General features: G+C 42.8%; 1 protein-coding gene across 3 annotated transcripts in view; it reads right to left on the bottom strand.

The window, feature by feature from the left end:
• Nucleotides 1-21,845: 21,845 nt before the first annotated feature.
• HNF1B (HNF1 homeobox B) overlaps nt 21,846-27,316 on the bottom strand; it is a 61,055-nt gene continuing 55,584 nt past the window's right edge. For all 3 annotated transcript variants that reach the window (XM_084650851.1, XM_084650849.1, XM_084650850.1), the window contains exon 9: nt 21,846-24,504. In XM_084650851.1, the coding sequence (XP_084506977.1) occupies nt 24,484-24,504 (21 nt within the window). In that variant the 3' untranslated portion in view covers nt 21,846-24,483. The remainder of the gene's footprint in view (nt 24,505-27,316) is intronic.

Here is a 27,316-nt window from a genome sequence, read left to right on the forward strand (position 1 = left end):
GCGCTGCGCATGGGCCAGAACGCGGCGCTACCCGGCATGCTCTGCGGCTGAGGGCTGCCCAGGGCTCCACCATCGTGGGTCCGGGAGGGGAAAATCGTCACTTCCGGCTAGGTCAAGGCCAGAAGGTCCCTTTCCGCCAGGGCCCATGTCAGCTACGGGTCCCTCGCAGCCCCCAGGATGATAGTGGTGTTGTCATGGCAACACCTTGCAGGGCGACGCGATGCGGTCACAGCATCACGCGATCACAGTGTAATGTAATGCCGTCACAGCAACATGTTGCGTCACGGTGACACGTGGTCCCCTTACACCCTCATGGGATGGTGTGATACCCCCACACCATGTAATGCTCTCCTTTTATTTATTTAGCGTTTGCATATTCGCTGAGCCAAGCCATAGCGTCTTGAGTGGCCAAGTGGAGCTCTCGGGGCGCACCACGGACTTTGGTTAGCGGGCACAGCTGGACAACGTGTGCCATTGTTACTTTGCAAAAAGAAAAGGAGGACTTGTGGCACCTTAGAGACTAACCAATTTATTTGAGCATGAGCTTTCGTGGGCTACAGCTCACTTCCTCAGATGCGTTCAGTGGAAAATACAGTGAGGAAAATACTTTGATCTGTGCTGCAGCTACAGCTTGGATTGTGTTGCTGTGGAGATTGTATCGAAATGGCCTGTAATGGTGTCCTTGCAATACAAGGCAGTGCATCGTGATTCCCAGTCATTAGATCAAGCCAAAGGAACATCACATCGCTTTGCTGCTATCAGCGTGCAGTGCTCCTGTATCAAAATGTAACCCGGGTGCCTTAAAAATATCATGACATCAGGACATAACTATCTCCATATGAACTTTTTGAGTTAAGGTGTTACTGCACAACTTGAAAAATGCACTTGTCCACTAGTTGGTGAAAAGTGGGACCTGGCAAATGAAGCGCTACAACTTGTGCAGCAAAGGAATTTAACCGTATGGCATTAAACCAAATTGCATCCAAAATAAATAAATTAAATAAATAAAAACATGTCAAAAAGTCATATCACAGCGTAACAGTAACGAGTGACACTGCTATTCCAAAACATCACCATATTTCAACAAAACGTTATTTTGACAACAGAGCTCTCTTAACACGATGCCGTTGTAACCAGATGTCATTATAGCGTGCCAAATTATTGTATAAAAATGTCTTCATGGCGGCAGTATGATATCGTTGCATTAAAATGACACCATATTGAATCAAATGATGTTCTACTGAAACATTAAATCACATCAGATCAAATTGTCATGTAGGTGGGATGGTGATACCTTTAAAAACCTGCATGAATGAAATTAATTCCTCCAAACTACAGTAACTCTTTTCTTTCACTTTTCTTTTTGCGAATACAGACTAACACAGCTGTTACTCTGAAACCTTTCACTTTATGGTATCTTGTGCATCTGGAGTCTCTTTAACTGACAGATAATCTTAGTGAAGTTTCATTCTTTAAAAATACAGTAATAATCACTAAGCCGCTTTTAAAAAAATAATTCAAGTTATTAGGGGGACTCATGCATACTTGATTCCCAATGACCTATTGCCATACATGAATATTAGTACCACATGGTGGCACTATGGGTGCCTGTGAAACAGGATTGCATCCTTCGATGTATACGGCTGCTTCTAGGCTTTGGCCCAGCAAATACTTACATTCTATTATTCCTTCCTTCAGGAAACCCCTCACAGATTAGGACATGACCAGTTGAGATCTAATAGATGGATCTTTTATTAAAATGATTGCAAACAAACAAAAAACAACCAAACCAAACCCAAAACTTGGAACTAACAAGATGTTTGCTGATCATCACTCTTCACTCTGCTTGTATATTATATTCCTTCCTCCTTAACCCTATGTTTGTCTTGTCTAGACTGCAAGTTCTTCAGGGCAGAGAATGTCTCTTATTTTATGTTTGGACAGGGTCTACTACATTGGCTCCCTGATCTCAGTTGGGATCCTTATGTAGTACTCAGAGTAACAGCCGTGTTAGTCTGTATTCGCAAAAAGAAAAGGAGTACTTGTGGCACCTTAGAGACTAACCAATTTATTTGAGCATGAGCTTTCGTGAGCTACATCCGATGAAGTGAGCTGTAGCTAACGAAAGCTCATGCTCAAATAAATTGGTTAGTCTCTAAGGTGCCACAAGTACTCCTTTTCTTTTTATGTAGTACTGTAATTCTACTGTTACTACTAACTGATTATATATATTTTATTATCAGTTATTCATTTAGGCTAAATAATATACATCAGATAATTAAGTTTCTTTCTGCCCGGGTATGCATATTTTTTCTCTGGGAAGCAATGCCTTAAATTTACATAGCAGTATTTGATGTGATCGTTGGAGCTGTTGTTTGCAGACCAGTGAGCTAGCCAGATGTTATGCTGGGATCCTACTCTTGCGGCTTGTGAGTGTAAAAGAAGCTTTTTGCATCCTTCCTCTCCACAACCCCTGGTGCCCCTTCAAAGCAGAGGGCAGGATCCAGGCCTGTACACAATCTCTTTGCATGTTTGCAAGCTGAACATATGTGTCACAGCATCAAATGGTGGAAGAGCAATACAAACAATCTGATAAAACAATGAGTTTAGCTCCCAATGTTCTTTTCTCCATCATATACATTTTTAGTCACTTATGTCAGATTATTAAACAAATCTGAAATACAAAATGCAGCATCCAAGTCATAAAACTGTTCAACATCTTTATGGGCCTCATTTCAGCATTTTGTTCTTTTGTATGTCCCTGATGGCAAGTTAACGACACGACTGTTTCACCTAATTTTAAAGGAGCACCTCATTTAAATAGAAGAACAAAAGCGCCTGAAACAACTTTTTGTTCACATGTGTCAGCATCTTCCTGATTTACAGTATAATTAGCTGGTTGCAAAGAACTGATAGGCCAACCCCTCTCCTATCAATCACTTCACAAGGAAGTTTGGGTCATCAGCTCTATTGGGCAGAAACACTGCATTATAGGGTATGTCTACAGGTTGAGCTGAGCAGTTGATTCCCGACTCAAGAAGACATATGTGCACAAGCTCTCAAGGAGCTAGCATGTGAAAATTAGAATGTAACTGTGGCAGCATGAGCTGTGGGAGGGGCTACCTGCCCAGAGCATGTACCATCTGAGACCCTATGCACATACTTGGGGTGACTAGCCCATCTCACTTCTCATGCTGCTGCAGCTAGACTGTGTCTAATGCATAGCTCGATGAGAGCTATCGTGAGTATATCTCTTTGAGTCGGGAATCACACTCTCAACTCCAACTGTAGGTATAGACTTAGAAATGTAAAACTGACTTACAAAGTTCCAGATACTTTCCCACAGGGTGGATTGAGAATTTATTACTATGTTGCCTTGTTTGTGTTGTTTGTGTCACCTCTCCTAGCATCTCATCTATTGGCCTGATCCAAAACCCACTGAAGTCATTGGAAAGATTCTCAAGTGACTACAAAGGATCGGCCCTCTCTTTAAGGGTCATCCTATAGACATTTCCTTCTGAGTTTAACCCTAATACAGCAAAGTGCTTAAACACGTATTAACATTAAGTAACTCCGAAGTTGAAGTTAAGCATACGCTTATGTACATTGCTTAATGCTTACTGCTATAAGTACAGCTATATTGGATCCAGTCTCATACATATCATCTGGTACCAGGCTTAAACAAGAAAATATTAGAGGCCAGTACAAATAGGCCATTTGAAGCAGAGCTGTTCAGGCCCACCAGTGTGCTTTGCATAGATAAAGATCAACATTTAATTTAATTCATGCATTTATTCATTATAAGAAAGTTCAGGGCCTTAACATTAAAGTTACATCTACTAAAACTTTATAGCAGATCAAATGATACAGTTTTTGTTCTGGTGTTCTTGAAGGTAAAACAAACAAAATTCCAACGAAGCAACATTTTAGTATCAACATCACCAAAGTTATTTTCTGTAATACAATTCTCACGGGCCAATTGTTTGTATTGCCAACATCTGAGAAATCTAAGCAATACATGCCACAATAATTTCAACTGGAATATTTAAGTTACTTTTCTTCTGTAATGCTCACTGTTTTAATTACAAGCTTTGAGATGAAAAATTACATCAATTCAGTCCTCCCTACAGTCAATATCTGTCTGATTTATGGCACACTTTCTCCGCCAACCTTTTGACTTTCCAGCATGCAAGTGGAAGTATTTGTATGAAGTCCCCGGGAGGGCACAATGTACAAAACAATATTGCTTGTGCTCTTCATTTGTAGTGCAGCACTGAGCCATTTTTTTCCACAGTAAACAAAGAGTTCACAAGAAACTCCAAACAATATCATTAGGGTCATTAACCAGAGTTCACTTGCCTGATCTTCATTAAGATGTAATGACTAATGGCTGGTTGGGAGGGTCTGGGGAAGAATGCTGAAGCATTTGTGTAACAAAGAACTATAAATCATCTCAAATACACTACAAACATCCATCACTTACCCAAGAGATTCTGTCAGTGGATTCAAGAGTGAGGAAATGGGAAATAATCTCTTCATCAATTGGTTTGCAGGCCTTTTTGTAACACAAACAAGTTGTGCTAACTACTAATGTGAGAGCATTATGTAGTGGTTATAGCAGTAGCCTATTAGTCAGGAGTTCTGGAATCTATGCCTAGCTGAAACTCTGCAACTGTCTTGGTGTGTGACCATGGGCAAATCACTTAACCGCTCCATGTCTTCAGTTCCCTTAAGTGTATAGAATTTACATATCTCAGAGGACTCTTTAGAGGCTTTTAATTAGTGTATTTTAGTGCTTTGAGATCCTCAAATGCAAAGTATTTTATAAGTGCAAAGTATTTTAATTGCATATATCATACCAATACTGATTATCTCTGAAGGTAATGGCATTAAAATACTGCCTACCTGCAAAAATATTTCCTGAGATTATGTTAGGCAGTATTGCCCAAAGCCTTCCTTATGCAGGGATTAATTTTACATTGATAGTGCACACAAAACTCCCATTGAAGTCAATGGAAGTTTGGTCAGAGTGAGTGGGGACAGTAGGATTTGGCCCAATAAAATCAGAAAATATGTTTGAAATTAAGAAAAGTGAGACAAGTCTATATAAATTTATCACATTTCTGTACAAGCACTGAGATCCAGGAAGTGAAACTGACCAAACTCGTTCCACAGTTCCTTGTCTAAATTGAATGAAGTGCAAAGAGTGAACCAACCTACAAGTGGTCAAACCCAAATTTAGATTTGTGAAATGTGTTCAGCTTTCGCATCTCAAGAGGAATTATTGCACTGAAAACAAGGGATAATTAAATCTCATGCTTCAGAACATAAATTGATCACTTGTAGGCAAGGCCGGATTAACTCTCCTCTGGGCCCGGGGTTATTAAATTTTGTGGGGCCCCTGTATACAAGTCTTTTTCCTAATTTAAAACAATTATCACAATTATGGCATCAAGGCTATTAACGCTATACTAAACTTGCCTTTTAATTAACATAAAGCCATTCTGTGGTTACATTTCAGTCTTAAAACATGTAGAATATAGTTAAGTTAATTCAAAATAGCCTACTTCTTACCTTAGAACAGCTGTTATATTAGTTTCTTTCTAGGAGAGAGTTTGGGTGCAGGAGGGGGCTCCAGGCTGGGACAGAGGGTTGGGATGCAAGAGAGGGTGAGGGATGCAGGCTCTGGGAGGGAGTTTGTGCAGGAGGGGATTCTGACTTGGGGCAGGGGGTTGGGGTACAGGAGGGGGTTTAAGGTGTAGGCTCTGGCCAGGAGGCACTTACCACAGGTGCCTCCCGGCCGGCGGCACACCAGGGCTCAGGCAGGTTGCCTGCCTGCATGCTGTGGCCCTGCGCTGGGGACAGCGTGTTCCCAGCCAATGTGAGCTGCGGGGACGGTGCTTGGGGCAGGGGCAGTGCACGGAGCTTCCTCCCCTTGCCAGGGGCTGCAGAGATGTGCCAACAGCCAGCCACTTCCAGGAGCAGCATTGGGCCACGGCATGCAGACAGCCTGCCTGAGCCCTGCTGCGCTGGGGCCCCCCTTAGCCCAGGGCCCTGGGCTGCAGCCACTAAAGCCCCTGAGTTAATCCGGCTCTGCTTGTAGGGTCTGTTCCCCTATGCACAGCATTGCACAATTGGCTAAATGCATTACAAGCCTGATTTGTCAGCCTCTGAAGCTTCAGGCTTTAGTTGTTATTATTATTTAACATTTATACTATGGTAGCACCTGGAGGCCTTAATCAGGATCAGGCTGCAGTGTGCTGGACACTGTACAAACACAGGTGAGGACGTGGTCCCTGCCCCAAAGAATTTACAATCTAAGGACCCACTTCTCATTTATACTAAGGCCTCTTTATGCTTTTCTGGTGGTGTGAAGAGGCTATAATGTAAATGAGAATCAGGCCTGAAGAAGACAAGTAACATATGAAGGGTGAGAGAAGGATAAAGGTGGGAGATATACAGTCAAATAGATGCAATTCTCCCCCTCCTCCCCATAAGGTAAGTGCCAGCTCATCCCATCTGCCCCTCAAAGTATTACTTACTGAAATTGTGGGAGAGGAGGGTGTTAAGGGGAGATTCAACTTTATCTGCGCATGAGATTCAGCAATCAGTGGCCAGTAATTGATGTAGGAATTGATGTTTGAAACTGGGGTAATCTCAGCCAGTGCAAAGCATAACTTTTTGTCCATACTTTAGGTTTTCACTGGTGCAGCTATACCATTAGCTGGTCCCCAATGGTTGAATCAGTGCTAATCCCAAATCCCTTTTGAAAAGGGAGAGAGTAAGTGACCTTACAGATCAGCTGAGCAACTAACGAAACAGAAATAACAGACAATGTTATGATGTAATATGGGAAATCCTGTGTTACTAGAGGAGCCCTTTGGCCCAAATCCTGCTTCTACTGAACACAACTCAACCCCTGCATTGACATCAAGAGGATCTGGATTTTGCCTTTAATAGATTTTTAAAGGCCAGAATTGATTCTCTCCTTTTCCTGTGGAATTCCAGTTTGCATCTAGCAATGGGCTGCGAACCCTTTCCATGTGCACATGAGAAAAGGAGGCCACCTCTCAGGTATGCACTGGAGAAACTTTACAACAAGACAAAAGAAAATATTCTTTGTTCACTACCATTGATCCAAACTGGAGTGTGTGTGGGGTGGCGTGGGGGGAGGAAAGCAAAGCACATTCCTTAAGACTGAAGACTGTAGGGGAGTTTATTACTCCAACCCCACAAAGGCAAAGAGAGGACAAATGCCAGCACGGGACATCAATTTCAGAGTCCTTACTGAGGCGTACAGTACAGTGAAATTCATGAAGAAAAATGTAAATAACAACAGCCTTTCTTAGACCTCTGGAATTAGGATTAATCACCACCTCAGCTAGTGGTTAGGAAAATAAAAATCCACTGGAAATAACAGGATTTGACTGAGAATGGCTGTGTATTAACTTTAAAAAAAGAAAAGGAGTACTTGGGCACCATAGAGACTAACCAATTTATTTGAGCATAAGCTTTCATGAGCTACAGCTTAGTGAGCTGCTGTAGCTCACGAAAGCTTATGCTCAGATAAATTGGTTAGTCTCTAAGGTGCCACAAGTAATCCTTTTCTTTTTGCAAATACAGACTAACGCAGCTGTTACTCTGAAACCTCTTATTAACTTTAAGATGTCTTAACCCCTTGCATTTGCCTTTACACTTGCTAAGTTCAGGTCCCCTGAAGGTCTGGTATATAAATAAAACAAAAGACTATAATAAGACTAATGCCTGTTCTGATACTAACCATGCACGGACTGAAATCAATCACAAAATTTCTGTGGACTAAAACAGGATCTGGATTTGGCCCCAAATCTTTATGATTTTATCTTTATTTGTTTTCCTTATGAAAAAAGTGCAACTTCAGTAATTAGAATAAGAAAGTTAGAAGCTGTACTAACAAAATATACAGTACATTGACAGACTCTGGGACTATGTAAAACAATCCCCAAATGTGGGCACTTAAAAAGCTGCATAAATACGCACCTGTGTTCTAGCTGCCGGCAGTCCCAGGCATAACACCCTGCACAAATCAGTCCTGTCAGGAACAGGAATAACAGTCAAGAGGGGCTGTGCATAAGGCCATAGCTAATTCAGAGGATGTACCTCCAAAAATGTGCAGACCATGTTTCTTGGCACAGAGCCCCTACCTTGAAATGCCACCCTCGCTAGCAGCTTCTACCCCAAAGGGTTTGCAGAGTAACTCCTACTGCTGGATCTGGTTGACAGCCAACTTTTACACTCTGCTCTGGCTGTTAAGTGTGAGGTCTCAGGACACTCCTAGTGAAGGCCCTTTTTCAACAGATGGCTTAAGCACGTGCCTAACTTTAATCACATGTATACTCATATTCATTCAGATCTAAGCACATGCAGAATGTCAGGCATATGCTTCCATACCCTGCTTAATTGGGGACATCATTTGGTCAATAATTGATATCCATGTGCCTGATCCAAAGCCCACCAAGTCAATGGGAAGTGGTTCACTGACTTTGATGGGCTTTGGCTCAGGCCCTATATTCTCATATGTAGCAGCTAACTATAGAAATATAGATAGGATTTAAAGGACAAATAAAGGATCTTAATTCTACTTCATCATCTATACAGTGGGGACAATATTTCTGTAAAGCACTTTGCGATCCTCAGATGAAAGGTTCTGGATAAGTTCAAAGAATTATTATTATTATTTACACAGTTTTAGTTGTTATATGATGTGAGTAATGTTACTATTTTTGTAAGTAAACCTCTTAACTATCAGTTTCCCCCTTAGTATCATACTAAATTATTATTGCTAATATGCACATAACAGCCAATTAGCCTATCTGAGTGCACTCATGACCTCTGATCCCCGCTGTGTCACCCGATCCATTAACAGGCACTCAGTCCTTTAGCTCTCAGTATGAATTGATGTAGTACCTATTCTCTTTCAGCAAGGAAACATGCTTCTGCATTCATCTGTCCATTTCCACTTTCTGTGCTTTTGTCTTCTCCTTCTGTTCCCTGTGTTGCTAACCTGGTCACAACTTCTTGACCTCACGTTCCTATCCTTCCCAAGGGTGTTGTAATCCCCATCACTGCAGAAAAACTTTTACTTTTCTTTTTAACCCACATTTTGCTCAGCAAAAACAGCTTCCAGCCCTGTGGGACCTTTGATCCCCTATTCAAGAAGCCCTTGAAAAGTTTTTAAGGACATCGCCTGCTTTCTAAGGCAAATGCATTCTTCTTAAGGGGGAGACAGTAGGTGATAGCTGGTCTCTGTTCAGTTGACGAAGACAAATGATCCCTGTTATTACTTGAAAAGAGGAACCGTTGGGTAATTGGGGTTCAGTTTTAATAAGGATCCATTTTTGGAACATCTAAATTAAGAAGGGGAGAACTAATTTTGCCAAATTTAAAAGCACCTGAAAATAAAATTTTATTGGTATATAGCAGAATGCAAAACTTTTGTGGTTCAAGTTTTGTGTGGATCTGGATAAACATGAATTCTGGGCTGTTGCATGTTTCTTTAAAAAAATGGTTTCCTTGTTCTTCCCAGAAGCAGGACAAGACTTTATTTCAGACAAGGACCTTTACTGTTTGCACAGCACAGGCTTCCATTTCATTAGGAATTAGTGGTGGGTCTGAACCAACACCTCAATCCAAATTCAGGATCTGGATTCACAACCAAATTTCCATCTATTCTAGGCCTTTCTAAATTATCCATTACCATGGTATCAAAATCACAATTTAGAGCCACACTACACTTTGTCTCCTTCCCTCCATCATTTCTCCATCAAACTGCTATTACTTTGGTTTTTTCAGTCTTTGTTTTTTTAAAGTTTCTTCTCATAATCTCTCCATAAGAATATTTCTTCCTGTTTGTGCATCAACTCTTTGTTATACCTTTCTACTGCAGTCATAATTCTGTGAATGGGCAGAATCAAAACCTCAGTTTCTCACACTTCCAAACTGTGGTGTTTGAATTTCAGATGTTGATTTTGCTAAACTTCCGCATCTTTGGATCTGGTATGCTAATACAGAGATGGGTTCAAGCTGTGAATTCAGATCTCAGCCTGGATTTAGAGCCAAGTTCTTGAGTTTGGCCATATCTTTATTAGGAATAATTTATTTGTTTTTTATATCTGACAGTTTCCTTAAATTAATGGTGAAAAACTAATTAACATTTAAAAAAAGATCAAATGAAACCTCAAACTACTCCTAGTCCATGACCAGGGCACCTAAGTGCTATGGTAATACAAATAATTAGTAAGTATAACAATAATACTTAGTAATAGGGATTCAAACCACCACAGAGCTCTCTCAACCCTAATCCCAATGGCCTCTGAAGATCTCAGATTAAGTCTTGAGTAAGTGCTTTGCTGCATAAGGATATTTTGCTGAATCAGGTCCTCAGACCTTCTGTAAAATTCTTAGGGCTTGTCTACGCTACGGGTGGAGATCAATCTAAGTTATGCAACTTCAGTTACATGAATAATGCAGCTGAAGTTGACGTACTTAGATTTACTTACCATGGGATCCACACTACCCTATGTTGATGGGAGATGCTCTCCCGTCGACTCCCCTTGTGCTTCAGGTGGAGTACAGGAGTCGACGGGATCTACTGTCGATTTAGCGGGTGTTCACTAGACCGTCTAAATCTATAGTAGCGATGCAACGATTGCCACACGTCAATCTCCCCCCCTCCCCCCGCGGTAAATGTAGATAAGCCCTTAGTGAAGGCCCCAATCCTGGAAGCTGCTCCACACATAGAGACCCTCCTGGCACCTGCACTGAGCACCTCCAACTTTTAGGATGGACCAATGGGAGCTGAAGATGCTCAGCACTTTGTAGGATCAGCTCAATTAACATAGTCCCTGATTCAGCAAGATGCCTAAGCCTGTGTCTAACCTGAAGCATGTTAGTATCCTATTGACATCTGTGGGACTATCTGCATGCCTACAACTACACAAAAGCTTTGGTACCTTGCTGGAGTGGGGAATGAGTTAGAGCTTTGTGAGCGTCTGGGCTACAGGATTTGGCTGATTATTATAAACTACCTAACTTGCACATCTTTTTCCCTATACTGCCAGACAGCGTCCCACCTAAGGGCAGTGTGATTGTTTAGTTGTTTAATAATGTGAGAGCCCTGCAATGCTTCCCAGTTCACTGAGATCCCAAGGAATCTGCTGCGTAAGTGCTGATGACAGTGGCAAATAAAGCAGCTGGGTGGCAGTTGCAACCTGTTGTGAAGGCTGAATCCCCACTCTGGCACTTCAAGTGCAGAAGGTGGGGGCCTGCAAAGATTCTAAAAATGAATACTGGCCACTCCTTGGTATTAAACTCCCAAGGTTACAGCTTTTCTCTGACCTTGGCTTGGTAAACACTGCCACCACCCAAATGCAAAAAAACCCTTGTGAACCCAGGAAGGAGCACTTGGGAATTCCTTCCTGTGGGGTACCCTCAAGCCCTTTCACCCTGCTCCGGGGAAGAGCTGCGAAAGAAAACAAAGGAAATTAGCTGTTGCCACCAGCTAATCAAACAGCATATGCACAAACCTCTTAGGATGCAAAAATCCAAATCCTGTTCTTAAAAAAGGTAAATTTTATTAAAACAAAAAGAAAGAAAATACATCTGGAATGTAGGCTTTTGCTAGATTTTAAAAGAGCAATTCCAAAAATTAAGCACCCAAAATAGCTTTCTTGGGGTTCAGCTTAAAGGTTAAAAGCAAACAAAAGCATCTGGGGTTAGCACAGAGGCAATCCACAAGCCAAAATAAACCTGATCACGTCTATCTAAACATTCCCTGTCTCAATGAATTCTTCTAGGTATGGAAGATGATTTTTCATACCTGGTTCAAACCTTACACAGCATTCCTGCTTATAGCATTGCTGCTCCGTGTCCCTGCAGCCCAGAGAGAACAACGGACAACAAAGGGAAGTTTTTTTTCCAATTTTAAAAAGTTCTAGCCCTCCCATTGGCTCTTTTGGTCAGGTGCTCACTCCCCTTTTTTTCTTTTTCTTTTTTGTACCTATGCAGGGAGGCTTTTTAACCCCTTACAGGTAAAGAAAGCAGAGAACAGCTACCGAGAGGGATTTTACAGCTAACTGGCTAGCTGGGTGTCCATAAAAGGGAGCTGCCCTGCCTTCATTTATCACACCCGTGCACCCTGTTCGTCCAGGATTTCAAAATATTCTGAAGAAGGGAATCCACAACACTTGCTTATGCTCTTCCCTTTCTTGCTTTCTTTACTCCTGTTGGTCACCGCCGCTCTCTTTTTGCATAACTATCAAATTGTCCTTGGAATGCATTTCACTAAGGGGAATGTGTGGTGAATTTGGGCCTGATTCTCCACTCCCTTGCCCCTTAGTCATTTTCCCTTGTGCGGCGTGGCCATAAGTTACACTACCATTTTGTCTGTAACCTCTTCAGGGCAGGGACTCTCTACGACTGTGTATTTGTACAATACCTAGCACAATGGGGGCCCTGTTCTTGGTTGGTCCTTAGGCGCTACTATAATAAACATGAATAATAATAATAATATATCCCTCCCTTTGCATAGGAGTAAATGAATACACAAGGTACAAAGCAGAGGTCAACCAGACTCTGGGTATCATTTGAATAGATGAAGCCCAGAGCCTCCCAATGGGTCTTTATCTTTGGACACTTCAGCAGTGGCTTTTATTTACTTGTTTATCTATTTGCCCCAGTAGTAAATAGTCCAACTCCAACTCCTGTGTAATGTAGCGGGTGCCTCACTTCATGTTGTCAAACATTGATTTTGAACATACGCAATTAAACCAGTTTCAATTCAAGAAGCTTCTGTCAGTTTGTCTCCTAAAGCAGACAGAGCGTTGTCTTGTCTGTCTAATCTGTGTTGGGGATCTCCTATGGTTCACCGGTGAGAAGGTAAGCAAGGGATCTTAAGTGGCTGCATGGGAGTAAATCAAGGAGTCTTTGCCGAGCAAACAGCGAGCACCAGCAAGGGAAGGTTTACAAGGTTTACCCAGCAGGACTCCACAGTGATTAGCTACACAATACAGCAATTTTAACAGTGGTTGGGAAGGAGACACGATTGCACCAGAGACTGTAACTATAGAAGCAAACAATATATTCAGCTATGCTTTTAATTATTGGGGGGAGGCTGACAAGAAGTATTTCAAATGTTGACCAGTGGGTGATGGGGGAGGAGGGGTCAAGGCTTACTGAAACCTGAGTGGGGGATCCAGAGCCAGTCTTAAAATTTGTGGGCCTTGAAGATCCTGGAAGGAGCCTTGAGTCATCTGCTACTTTAGTTATGCCTTCAGAGAGGGAGGTTGACAAGCCCCGAGTTGCAGAATTAGCATGGAATCTTGGGGTCCCTTGGAGCAGGGCTCCCTGTGGCATCTTGCTTTGTTTGTGCCAACAGCCAGCCCTGGGGGAATTCAAAGGGAACCTCCGCCAGGAAAAATGTTGTATGCCATTTAGTACAATTGGATGTATTCGACAGCCATATAACGTGTGTGCTGCGATCCTGTCATATTGCATGTGGATGGGATGGGAGATCTCCAATTATTAATAATAGTTGGGTCCACCGCCAAGGCTCACCAGCGCTGAGCCCCGGCCCCTCTAGGCTTGGCAGTTCATAACCCCGGCCCCTCTAGGCTTGGCAGTTCATAACCCCGGCACCTCTGGGCTTGGCATGTCAGTTATAAATATAAAAAAATTGCTTGAGCCCCAGCAACTAATTACTTGAGCCTCAGCACCTCTTTCTTTACTAGGTTCCATAGGAAGTGCTTTTCTTTAGTCCACTCTACCCTCTATGTCTGTACTAAACCAATACAGTTTAGTTGGTGTTGGGGGCTCTGTACTGCTGGGTTCGATATAAAACCTCATTCCTAATCACTTGCAGTCATGCAACAGTCTTTTAGGGAGAGGAAGGGTGGTAAACCTGGTTTCCTGGCTATATTTCAGCTCTTCTAATTAACTTTTTCTACCTGAATTCCCCTTTTATTTTCAATTTAAATTAAACCCTAAATGGCTGTGTGTTTTCAAATGATTGTCACATTTCTCCCCAGAGGTGGCTGCATTTCACTGGTGGATGAAGTATTCTGTATTCATTCATCTGTAGAGCACTTTGAGGTTCTTAGGTATGAATATGGTGCCATATAAAAGTAAGATGTTAGTATAAATATTCTCAATTCATTACTGTCGTTATGATTACAAACATTTTTTCATTCATGTCCTGCCACGTCTCAAGGTTTTTGAGGCTGCCACACTATTGCAAAGACATCTGTCTGGTCAATGCATGAGATAAATCACAGAACACAGTATATACAAACAATGCATAGGTTCAAAAGCGACACCACCAGCCTAATGTAAAGACTTATACAGTCGCCGCATATCTGATCTTGAGACACAAACACAATACAGATAGATGGGAGCTAACAATGTGTACTAACATACGGGCCTACAAATGTAATCAATTTCTGAATTCCTTTCTGTGTACCAGTCAAACTCTGACATCAGTCTAAGCAAATCTTCTCAAAGACTTCAAAGAGCGGAGCATATTTGCTGTCCACAGAGGAGAAACAATGCTTTCCCTTTTGACCCATCTCATAATAAAGTATCTCTGATAGCACATATTAACAATGCTGACAGAAGGGCTTGCCTAAAAACATGTGATAGAAAGTGTTTGCAAGCGATGCATGATGCTTTTCTGCAAAGCATTCTGGGAGCAAGATGGAAAGGAACTCACTGTATTTCTTTATGCATAGTGAAGAGCCACATATTACCACAGGGTCCAATCCTGCTGTTACTGAAATGTCAGCATTCTCCATTGACTTCAGTATGCCAGAAGAATTGGGCCTTTAGTTCTTGGCTAACCAGCTGAACTGGTAGAACAAGATTTGAAAAGTTACGTGTTCCAGAGTAGTTTGCTGTTGTTTAACTGGACTATTAAGTTTACATCTATCTGTGCCAAACATTTTTGGAGTTGCTGAAATAGCTAAATATAGAGGAGCTGTCAGTTGAAAGCTAGATCCCTAATGGTTAGAGCAGAACATAAGCTGGCATTATTCCTTCTTGTCTTTGGCATCTGCTTGAGAACTCAGAGTGGATTGCTGTAGTTTTCGAGAAGAAAGTTCCCAAAGAAACTCTGAGGATGAAAAACGGACAATTAAATTGGGATGAAAATCTAAAGGGACGAGATGGTTCAGGGATTGGCAATGGGTATGGATCCTTTCACCTCTCGACGGGTGTTTCAAATCCAAACCTGGTTGGATCAGGTCCTCAGCTTGTGTGAGTCAGCACAACATCAGTCCTAGAGTTCAGCCCAGGACCAGACTCCTTAGTGCATGATGCGGATTTGCACAAGTTCCGGACCAGTCCCACTTGTCTTTACGGCACGATGGGATGTCTGAAATGAAACAATGATACGGGGATAGAAGAGGAGTTCACTGCAACTGTACCGCCTTTCTGTTGGGCCACACGCAGAGGAGAGAAGATCAGTGGGTCACAGACAGAGGTGTTCCAACAAGCACGAGGGAATGGCTGAAACTCCACAACAAGTTCCTGCACACGGGGCACCAGAGTGGGAGTCAAGAGGCCAGAATCCTTTGGCCCACCTGCTGTGCCGCGTCAGGCAAGTCACGTCACCGCTCTGTGCCTCAGTTCCCCTGTCTATAAAACAAGATCTAAGGATTATAAGTGTTCTAAATGCCAATTATTATTCACTCACTGATGGGGGGAAAACCCCGTGCAGCTGCTCTCAGATAAAATCCAAAACCAGAGCCACACTATCACGGCTCTAATGCAAGTGGTGCCAAAGGAGGCGGTAACCTGATTTTGACTCAGCTTAGCCTGCAGTATCACCAGTGCTCCTTCAGAGCAAATACAAGACAATTGGTAAATGGGATTGACTTGTCTGAACAGGTGTCAGCCTTGCCTCACTTTCTTCTGGGGGGTAACAAAGGGGTCATGCCGCCTCCCGCCCCTCTTGTCAGACTTGCAGCTACAGAGGCTCACCACCAAACTTTTGAGAAGCTCTTTGCCGCACACTGCCCCAGAGCCAATGGGAATGCCTGTTGGTTTCGTCCCGAGAGCCATCTGATCAGGAGAAAGCAAACAGAACGTGGAACAGAAACCAGTTTGTTATCAGGCCATTGTGGAAGGATTGTAGCAGCATTTTCTGCTGAGCAAGTTCTCTAGGCTCATGCCACTTTGCAGAAGGAGGCCCTGGAGATTGGTACTAGAGGTTAGCGTAGTGGAGGGTGGGATGCAGGACTCCTGGGTTCCAGTTCTGCCACTGACTGGCTGTGTGACACTGGGCAAGTCACTTCTCCACTCCATGCCTTAGGTTCCCCCCTGTGAAATATGTGTAAACTGCCCCCAACACTGTTGCATGTTAGAGCCCAGCCACAAAACACCTTCCCTTATTATTCATTCTCCCGGCAGGAGTAATACATACTCACAGCTGGACAGCTGTTCTGTGAACACTACTGTGCTGGCCAGAGGCCAGAAGTGGACCACAAAGCTACTTTTGTACAGTAATTGATATCCATTTGAGGGCAAAATGGAAGAGAGAGAGAGAGAGAAAATTTGCCCTTTGTACTTTATTCCTACATGGTTCTGTTTTTAAAACAATAATTAAACGTGGGCCAGATCCTTCAGTATCAATGCCCAGAAACCTCCCATTACCTTCAGCGTGTCCCTGGGAGAGCTATCCATCTAAATGCTGCAGCAGGGAATCTGGTGTTTGTAATTTGGTGGTGCTTTCTCGTGATTCCAAAGGACCACATCAAGCCCAGGGTGGCAACTCTCATGATCTGATCACAGAGTTCATGGTATTTGGTCTTTTCTGTAAAGCCCCAGCTCCTAGGGTCACAGATTACGTGAGAATTTCAGCTCTCACTGAGGGTAGGGTCAGAAAGATGTTTCTAGCCCTCACTGTTGCAGAGGAAAAGCTTCGGGTTTTAGACTCCTAAAGGCTCAGGAACCACAAGACATAAGAACAGAACATTTATTATTTTTTACAATCTCAATCTCATTATTTTGGGGTTCATGATCTTTGAATGCACAGGGCTGGTGCAGTGTGTCATCGAGACCAATTTTCCCATCCTTTCATTTAGGACAGGATGGAATGATTTGGGGGAGGGGAAGGTGGCTTTAAGCCACCTTTTTAGGCCCCATATTGTCAGGTGGTTCAAGGTACTGCCCACCCCAGTGTGAGTTAGAGCAGATTCAGGGGTGTTGTTATGACTTTTATTTGGTTGATTATAATAAGAATTCTTAGGGTTTCTTTTTTTAATCCAACTCTACATATTCACTGTAAAGGCGAATTAGAACATAATTATGGGTCTTTTGACCTGCTGTGCTCCTAACCATCTATTGTCATGTAATAATGGCATTATTGCCCCACTGGGTGTCATGGAAAAGTCAGCTGCTAATGATTTGCTTTATTATTCTTATAGGTGGCAGTAATCGCGAATGTAAAGTGGTGGCCCTTTGTTTTGTAGCGAGTCAGAATGCGGGTTGTTACTAATATAAAGAAGTGATCTATAAAAATTTATCTTGCAGCCGTGTACGGATCTCCATTCACAAGGAATTCCCTTGTTAAAGTTTTGAACTGTAAAATAATTATCTTGCCTTGTAAAATTCTATTGCTCATAGATGAACTTTGTCATGTAACCAGCATTTGTCACTCTTCTCTTCACAACAATTCCATCACTAACACACACAAAAACCTAAACACCCCCAGGAAAGGAAGTCAGAGAAGAGGGTCCTTGAACATTATGAAAACTGCATCTCTCTTAAAAATTTGATGGCACATTTACCATGCATATTACTGTGTGTGTTATGAGAACACCTGGAGGTCTCACTTGAGATTGGGGCCCTGTTGTTCTAGCATCTGTACATACCCATTACCACAGTTGTGTGACAAAAATACATAGTAGAGCTATACACTTTTTAAAAAATACTGGTTTTATTAGGAGCAGTTAATACAGGATTACTTCTAAAATGAAAGATAACACTGTTTTCCTTTTTTGGGGGGGCACATCAGACAAAATAAAAATCCCTTTCAGTTCATGCTCAATTTTGTAAAGCAAACAGATTGCATTTCATCCTGAACAAGCTAAACAGTGACCGAAAAGTGACATGGGTTGCTTTTGCATTATTCGTTTTGGTACTGTAGTATCTTGTGTATTTTAGGTTTGTTCTCCTTCCGCTGCCCTCACTTACTGTTATTTAGGAATAATTAATAAAATGGTCACATTAGAAAGAATGGCACAAATTCTGTGATGAGTTGCACCCATGTAAATTTTGTCCATCATAGAGGAGTTCAGTGCCTACAAGGTAGTCCGGGTGGCTGGTAGCCTTTTGGGATGTGGTACCTATAGCACTAGTAATCACAAAAAAGTACAATCTCATTCCTGTAGATGCAACCTGAGAATCCTCATATTTGCTCATTAAGTGATTGCAGACCCAGTATGTCTAAACCAGCTGCATGAATGAGCTCAGTGAGTCTTTTGTGACAGAGCAGAATTCAGTTTCACTTAAGCCCCGATTCAGGAAAGCACTTAGGCACATGAGGCCTGGGGTCTGATCCAATGCCCTCACTGAAGTCAATGGAAAGACTCCCGTTCACTTCATGATCTTCGGCTCTCCGCCCCCTGGTCCCCCATGCAACCACAGACTGTGTGGGCTGCAAGCGATGGTATGTTATACAGAATGACTCTGTAAAAGGAGATAGATTAGCCAATGAACGTTTCTAGGGTGGAGAAGCCTCTTGAATCATTTCATGAAGATGGGAAATGTTTTAGTTCTTAATCTTAACAATAGTGTTCACCATATTAATAATCTAATTAAGTCAGAACTATTACAGTTGCAGCCTTCATAAATATATGCCAGGAAGTAAATAATCTTTCATGAAATTCCATAGCTGGTTATTATTTGTATTACTGCAGAACCTCGGGCCTCAGCCAAGACCCCTAGGTGCTGTAAAAACACGTAAGAGACAGCCCTTGCTCAGAAGAGCTTACAGGAACAACAGACAAGACAGACATAGGGTGGGAGAAGAGTCCCAAGGCTGCATAATGCTGTGTCTTTCTAGCAAATGAAAGAGATGAGACTCGTCGCTCAACTGAGGCTTCTGTCTTGCTGATGTTTCCTAGACTTGCTGACGCACAGGAACTCAGAATCAGCTCTGATCTAAATTCGGATTTTCTGTCTCTTACCACTTCTGCTACATCAATATCAGAAGGCTTTAATCCTGCCAGTGGCTGTGCCCAAGTTCATTCTTGCACCCACACAATGCCCCATTGACTTTAGTGGGGCTCTGCATGGTGCCGAGGTCTGCCTGCATGCAGGTTCACGGCCTGTATCTTGTATGGTATTGCTTACTGTTGCCTCCATTAAATGCTGAGTTATTTGAATTTTCAGCCACCATCTTGGTTTTCCCCTTTCCAGAGAGGCTGGTAAATGTTTGGCTCTGATATAAATGCTTCCCTGGCTTGACTGCATTTTCCACCCACATCTTCTCACCCTTGTGTCCTTTCACTTTCTTATCTGCCTTGTAGTATTTATTATGTTTCTGAGGTCCTCACATCTAGTAATCTCCATCTTGCCAGGCGCCTGTCATAGAGATTCTCATTTGCCCTCTGTTCTTCCCCTTTCTCTAGGGTATGGTTTTCATTTGGGGAAAGAAGTAGGAAATGGGCACTTCAAATAACAGTGTATTTGAAAAACAAAATTTATTCTTTTTTTTAAAAAAATCATCATTTTATGACCGTTTTAAAGATGGTTCAGAAGTGAGACCACATGGGATGCAAAACAAAAAGTAGCATTCTGCCCAAAGCATCGATAAGACATAGCAAGTTATTTAGGGCCAGATTCTCTTACTACTAATGCTGGGTAGTATCTCACTCCATGTGGAGTACCATTAAGCCATAGCCTCAGCTGGTTTAAATGGTATAAACTGGCATAATTCCAATGACTTCAGTGGAACCATGTTGATTTACACCCCAGCCCCCGGGATCTGGCCTATAAACTTCAGTGGGGACACTCACGGAGTAAGATACTAGTCAGCATTAATAACAGGATCTGAACGTGGTCTTTTGTCTGCAGCTAAGCCCAATGCATTGTGAAATTGCCAATATTTAAGAGTAAAGTTCAGACTGTTTCATCAGCAGTACATAGCATGTTTCAGAGTAGCAGCCATGTTAGTCTGTATTCGCAAAAAGAAAAGGAGGACTTGTGGCACCTTAGAGACTAACCAATTTATCTGAGCATGAGCTTTCGTGAGCTACAGCTCACTTCATCGGATGCACCTTAGAGACTAACCAATTTATTTGAGCTTAAGGTTTCGTGAGCTACAGCTCACTTCATCGGAAGTGAGCTGTAGCTCACGAAAGCTTATGCTCAAATAAATTGGTTAGTCTCTAAGGTGCCACAAGTCCTCCTTTTCTTTTCAGTACATAGCATGAAACTGTCAAAAATTCATTGTCGAATTCAGTTCAGCTGAAGGGAGAGGGATTGGTCCCCAGGGAACTGCAAACAGCTGCACTTAAACTGAGCTGAATCTTTTCCCAAAAGCTTTATTAATTAAAGAACTATTTGATCATTGTCATTTAGACTCTTATAGTTTTGATGCTTGTTAATTGCTTTCAGCTTTATGCTTCCAACTACTGGCTGGAGAGGATGCAGAAATACAGACACTTCACAAGAAAAGTTCTCCTTATAGCGGTGTTTCTGCTCCAGCGAGAACCAAGGGACACCCGAAATCTCCCAAGAAAGCCATTGCCCCAAGATTCTAAGCCGGATATTCTTGAACAAACAGGTTCAGACAGACAAATTTCAGATAAGTGCCCAAACTAAGACACCGATGCAGATTAACCCAAAACATTGAAGCCCAGATCCGCAAAGTTGGTTAGGCCCAGAATTAGGAAATTAGGAGCCTTTAATACACCTTTGAGGATCTGGGCCTGAAGCTCCTCCTTTTTGTGCTTTAATAGTCTTGTAGTTGTTCATTTGACAAAGAGCAGGATTTAATAAACCAGCAATACTCTGCACCTATCTAGCACTTTGCAATCAAAGACCTCAAAGAATTTTACAAAGGTAAGCGTCCTTCACCCCCGTTTTATAGATGGGGTAAATGAGTCACAGAGAGATTATCCGGATGGGAGCTCTTTGTCTACCCTTTTGAATGTTACATCCTAAGTGACTTACTTAATGATTATAGTTAGGTGTCACAGTCAGTTGATGGCTGAGGTCCAAGCCTTGGTAGAATAATGTCAACACCGTTAGTGCCATAGCTGGTATTAAACTTTAGTTCCCTGACTTTCAGCTCCAGGTTCAATCCACTAGAGATATGGCCCCAAAATTTCAGACAAAGGTGCTCTAATTTTGAATTCTGAACTGGACTTTGTAAATGGCCCCTGTCTTTATAATGGAGTGAGTCCAAATCCCAGATATAAACACCCCCAAACTTTGGGCTGCTGGCAAGCCAGAATAAAACGTTTTTTCTGGAGCCCATTTCTTTTTCAGATTAAATCTGCGATAGTAATATGAAATATTTGATTTATTAAATCTGGCCAACTGGAAATCAAGATCAATGTTTCAAGAGCGAGGGAAACATTTAGCTTTATTCTTTGATGAGAAAACTCATTCTGCTTTCCACACAGCCTGTTGAATCAACATCTGTAGTATGGCAGTTACAAGCACTCACCTTGTGCTTATGACAGGTCTACCCTAGAATTACTTTGCAAACATTTAAATTCATCTTGTTTTTGTCAATGAAGGGATGAGGATATTAATGCAATATTACCTGTGCCTCAGATATACATCACACACCGACAGTGAGCCAGAAGAAATGGTATTTAATTATAGTATGCATCAAAATAAATTTCATTCCAAAGATGGCTTTCCAGTTCATAATGATTTATTATTTGTCATCCAGTAATTCTTACTAATCCCAATGAGGATTGGGACCCCGTTGTGCTAGGCATTGTACAAACACAAAAGTAAAAGATGGTCCCTGCCCCCAAAAGAGAATCTGCTTCTTTTATATTTAGTATTGATCATTCTGTTCACAGGAAGACTCTAATGAGGTTTACCCTTTTTAATTGCTCATGGAGTTTGGAATTAAGGCACCTGGTAAAAAACTTTTCACAAGTGTCTAAATGGTTTAGGAGCCTGTCCAATTTTCAAGTGACTTAGGCATTTAGGAACCTACGTATCATTGCAAGTAAACAAGATGCAGGTCCCTAAGTCCCTTTGAAAATGGGATTTAGGCACTTTTGAAAATTTTACACCAGATCCTTAGCTAGTGTAAATCAGTGTCACTCCACTGACTTCAATAGAAGTATGCTGATTTACAATCAGCTGAGGGTCTGGCCCAGTATCCCTTTTTTCCTATAGTAGCTACAAGCTGGGGAGATGCTAGCTGTCTGATTTACATTCTAGAGCGGTTAGCAGGATGGAGAAAAGTTCCAGTATCTCGCTCCAAGTTTGGAGGAGGACCCAGAGGAATTTGTTATTTGTGCGCTCCCCTGCTGGCTACTAGTTGATCACTTGGTCTCCTTGCCAAAGGCCTTAATTCTGGTCCCTCCGATGTTAAGGAAAGTTTCGTTATGGATTTCAAAGGAAGCAGGATTAGACTCCAGTCTTCTGTTGAAATGAAGTTGGAATGGGAAGAGATAAAAAATTTGTTAGCTACACACCCCTCCCAAATGGGCCTTTAGCTTAATAATTCTCCCCTCTTCCAGGAAATAACTTTCTCAAATACCTCTACAGCCAACAAGTAAAGAACAGCCCAATACAGCAGTTCTGCCAGTGCATCAATGGGTGGCAATGGAGATATGCACTCAAAGCCATCACAGCCCCTTTATGGTCGTTTTCCAGCATGTACTTTTCCGGTTTAGGGCCAGGTTGTGATACCTTTATCCATACTGGACTAAGTAGTACCTCACACTATGCGTAGTCCTACTGAACTCAAAGGCATTACTTGCTGAGCAAGACACTATTCAGTCTGAGTCATGGTATGACAATGAGGCTCTTTGTGGCAATGGGTATCTGGCTGTCAGCATGAAACACTCCCACTCCTGGCACTAGAGATATTGTATCCAATTGCAGAGGAGGGAAAGCCAGCAACAGGCTAGGAAGTAGCATCAGAACTATGGCCTTGGCTTGTTAATTGTAAAGGGAAAGTTAACAAGGCTTGAATGTAAGATAATTGGCTTATATTAATAGATTTTATTGGGCAGGAGACCAGGTGATATTAGGCAACAAACCCCTTCCCACTTCCGGAGGTGATATTGGAATTTCACTTCTCACTCTTCCCCCCAGCTCCAAAGAAGATCAGGATTTCTCCAAACCCCTTCAGAGGTGTAGAAAGTTCTCACTAAAAAGTATTGTTACCAGCCCATTCAGGTACATAGCAGCAAATGCTACAGGCTCATTTGAAAACTGCCCACATCTGTAAGCTGAAAACTCCCAAAGCAGTCCACATGTTTTAATTCCCTCTTCCCTTGCCCCTAAACATTCTCACTCAAAATGCCTACATGTCAGGGAATATCAGAAATTTTTGAGCTCTTGCATATTGGCAGTAGCCACCAGATGGATGGTGCATTTCATGGTTGCTGGGTAGCCAGAGGTTGGGTTATGTATTTCATTCCTGGTCCTTCACTAAATTTGGGTTCATATTTGCCTGGACTATTGACCAAACCACGATTTGTCAGCCTTTAGTAACAGCTGTACAAAGGATGAGCTTATGTCTGTCCTCACAATTTACTAGGCCCAGGTGTTTCCTCACGATTTTGTTCATTTAAAGAAAGAAAAAGAAAGAAAGACCTTCAGTTCTGACCTTTACAAAAAGAGAAATAAGAAAAATGTTGGCAATATATACAGGTGGGGAAATTGCACTTAATTACAGTAGTTTACATCCATTGGACAAAATTTACTTCTTTAATATAACTCTCTATGTATAGATGGAGATGGAAGGATCGGAGAGAAGTTTATCTATATTTACAGTTTAATTGGCTCAGTTCAACAGCACATGCGATTCCTTCTTCCAAACTCCACGTAACTGCTCCAAGTCTCATCAGTCCATTTGGTGAAGGAATATAACTTAAATAGTTTTGATCTTTGTCTTCCTCTTCTGTCAGTCATCAGTACATTTTGTTCTTATTTTCTCATGAGAGCCAATGCCCTCTCAAAGGCAAATACTTAAATCCTCAAGACATCTCTTGGAAATACTGCATGAAGGAAATGGAAAAGCACAGTCTCTGGGCGTAGGCACTTCGGTCCTGTCAAGTCACAGAAGGGTGGCAATTAGTCTTGAAGCGCCAGTCTTTTTCAGGTTAATGGGCTTCTCGCTATGGCACTAGACAAGCTGGCTGAGCTTCGCTATGGCAACACGCCTCGGACTCCGTTGGTTACCGGCGTGATGTTGTGGAAAATAAGTTCCTGTTGCTAGGTGCAGAATAAGTGAGGTGTGGAACATCACCAGGCTTGCAGGGGACACTGGGAGGGAACAAGCAGGATGCATGAGTTAGAGAGCGAACAGAAAAAAATGTTGCAATGTGCAGAGGTGGAGTCATGGGACCTGGATGATTTTATGACACTCGGGATTGAGCTTCCAGGACCATTCAGGTGTTCATAAAACGTTCAGAGTGATACAGACAGTAATTCGTATGCTGCCTTTCCTTCCATAATATTACAGGAGCAGAACATTCTGTCCTGAACCAGGGCTCCAATGTGCCAAGCAGCCTCAGCGCCACGGATTTCTGCTAGTATTCTACACATCCCAGTAGGTCCGTTTATTGTGCTAAGATCCTCAAAAGTATTCAGGGACCTAACTCCCCTTGGAATGAATGAGAGTTAGTCCCCTAAAGGCTCTGGATCATCGAGATCAGTCCTGTTTATACTAATTCCCATTAGCCCCAATGAATTCAAAGGGAAATACTCCAAGGTTGCAGATTGGGCCGATAGCTCTTAGAAGATTTTTATGCAACCAGTACACTGGGTCCAATCCTGTCAGCTGACTTGGTAGTTAAGGACACTCATCGGGGCCCAATCCAACTCCCACTGAAGTCAATGGGTGTTGGATCATGCCCAAGGTCTCAAGAGTTGCAATGGGGAACACAGTGGGAAAATAGTTTTCACGCCAGATGTTGCAAAAAAAGGGCCTGTGTGTGCCCAGCCTATGGGAGAAATTGTTCCAAGATCAGTTCATTCGCCTTTTCAATGCTGCCAAGATCAGCCAAGCGTATGGAGATCTGCTGAGTAAATGCAGTCACACGAGTTAAAAGTTGCTGGGGGTGGGGGTGGGGGAAGCTCATGTTACATACAGGCCAGGAGTTATGACCCTCTGATGGCTTTTTCGTGACCTATGTAAAATGAGTTGAGGATCTCAATCCCAGATCCACACAAGTATTTAGGCTCCTAGCTTGCTGGGCCTCCATGCCTACAAGGTAGGTGTCCACTTCACATCATCCACGCAACTGGTGCTGCCTTGCTAGCACTCAGCAGAAAATGGGTAGTGGGACTCACTTCTTGCACCTAGAGGTGGCCCCTCCAGATGAGAGTTGAGGCATATTGACTACTGGGGAGCATAGGAGATGCTTGCCTTGCAGCTGCTTCTGCTGTGTGATGGCTACACAGAGGACTCCAGTCTCACCAGCACTGACTAGAGAACAACATGCCCCTCTGCATTTCTTTTCTCGTCTGCTCGGTTCATCCTCTCTCTTCCTGCCTCACCTCCCCAGCCCCACTCCTGACAAGGTGCATGTGGCATTTCAACAGAGGCTCCAAAGGAGGGAGAGAGGTGAGAGCATACACTGAGAACCACTTGAACAAGGGCAGGAGGGACAGAGATGAGCCCTTGGTGTCCCTCATTGGTCAATTATTTTCCACCTGAAGGTTCCATGATCCTTCACTCTCCACCCCCTCCCATCTCGCCTACTCAGTTCTTCAATTTTCAGATTTTAGGTGGAGAATGAGAAAGCCTGGGGTGACCTTGTAGATTCAGTGAACAACAATAAACATCATAACTGGGAGATAAGGAGCCACCAGGAGGCCTCTATGACATGTCATTAGAGATGGGCCTCACAACTATCTGATGTTTGCTAATGCAATAAAATGGTGGCTCAGCCTTAAGTGTTGTCAAAGGAACTGGGAGTTATTTACCCCTTCCAAGTCTAAACAACCATCTGATAAGAGATCAGCAATGTGGTGATCAGCCATGTGGTGCTGGTGAGCCCAGCCCAAAGGGGCGGCTTAACCACTTAAGGCAGCATTCTTCACTGTTGAGCCAGAGACACCGGCTGTGCTCCTCTTCCTGCCTCCCAGCAGGATGGGGATAGAGCACTGCGACTGGTCCATAGGGCAGGAGCGGGAGAGCCACCGTATAGGTCAGAGAGCAAAGCCTACCACCAAGCTACATAGATAAGCCCCATCCACTTTTGGTCTGCCGGAAGGATCCTGTGAAAGGCTAGGAGAGGGAAGATGAATCCCGGATAGGCTTCGCATGAAATCTCTCCTTCGAAATGTCTCAAAATCTTATACATACAGGAATTTGCATTGGACATTTCAGACTTTCCTGAGGAAGGAGCACCCTGGCCCCCCATTTTTATTGGTCTGTCAATCAATACAGATTTCCCATCCTGACCAAGTCTAAACAGTGGCATTTACCTATTTAGGAATGGGAGTGGAGACCATCTGAGGCATACCCTCTTCTCGCCCTCCTCCACACACACACTGAACGCCTTCCAGATACATTTCTTCTTTTGTACCCATTCTCTTCCTCCTGCAGCAGCCCATCCTCATAAGATATTATAATGCCCTTCTTCACCACACACCACCACCACAACAGTAGTTTCCAAGAAAATGGTAGGGTCCTCCTCCTACTTTGACCTATTTAAGCCACCGCTTGTATGTGCCACTCTCCACTATTAGCTGGGATGGTCAATCTGCTCAAGTGCATAAGGTTCCTCCTACTGACTGTTCTAGCAACAGGCCTCAACCCAAGGAGATGTACGTCTTGGAGATGAAGGGTCTGATTTTAATGCTCATCGCTGTATATGTGCAATGAGTAAGTGGCCATGCTGTCTTATGCATTCAGCTGTGGCTGGATACAAAGCTATTTTAGCCCTGGGCCTTGTGCATTTAAGGTGAGTGTGTCTACCTGCACATGGCTTGGCACAGAACTTTACCATTGGAACCACTAGCATTATGCTTTCAACATCAGCACTCATGTCCTTCTGAACACTCAGAGCAAAACTCTAGTTAGCAACCAGTTTGAGGATGGGGGTTAAAGGATCCCTGTGAAGACACG

The sequence above is a fragment of the Lepidochelys olivacea genome (assembly GCF_965140295.1).
Source record: "Lepidochelys olivacea isolate rLepOli2 genome assembly, chromosome: 17".
Lineage (NCBI taxonomy): Eukaryota > Metazoa > Chordata > Testudines > Cheloniidae > Lepidochelys > Lepidochelys olivacea.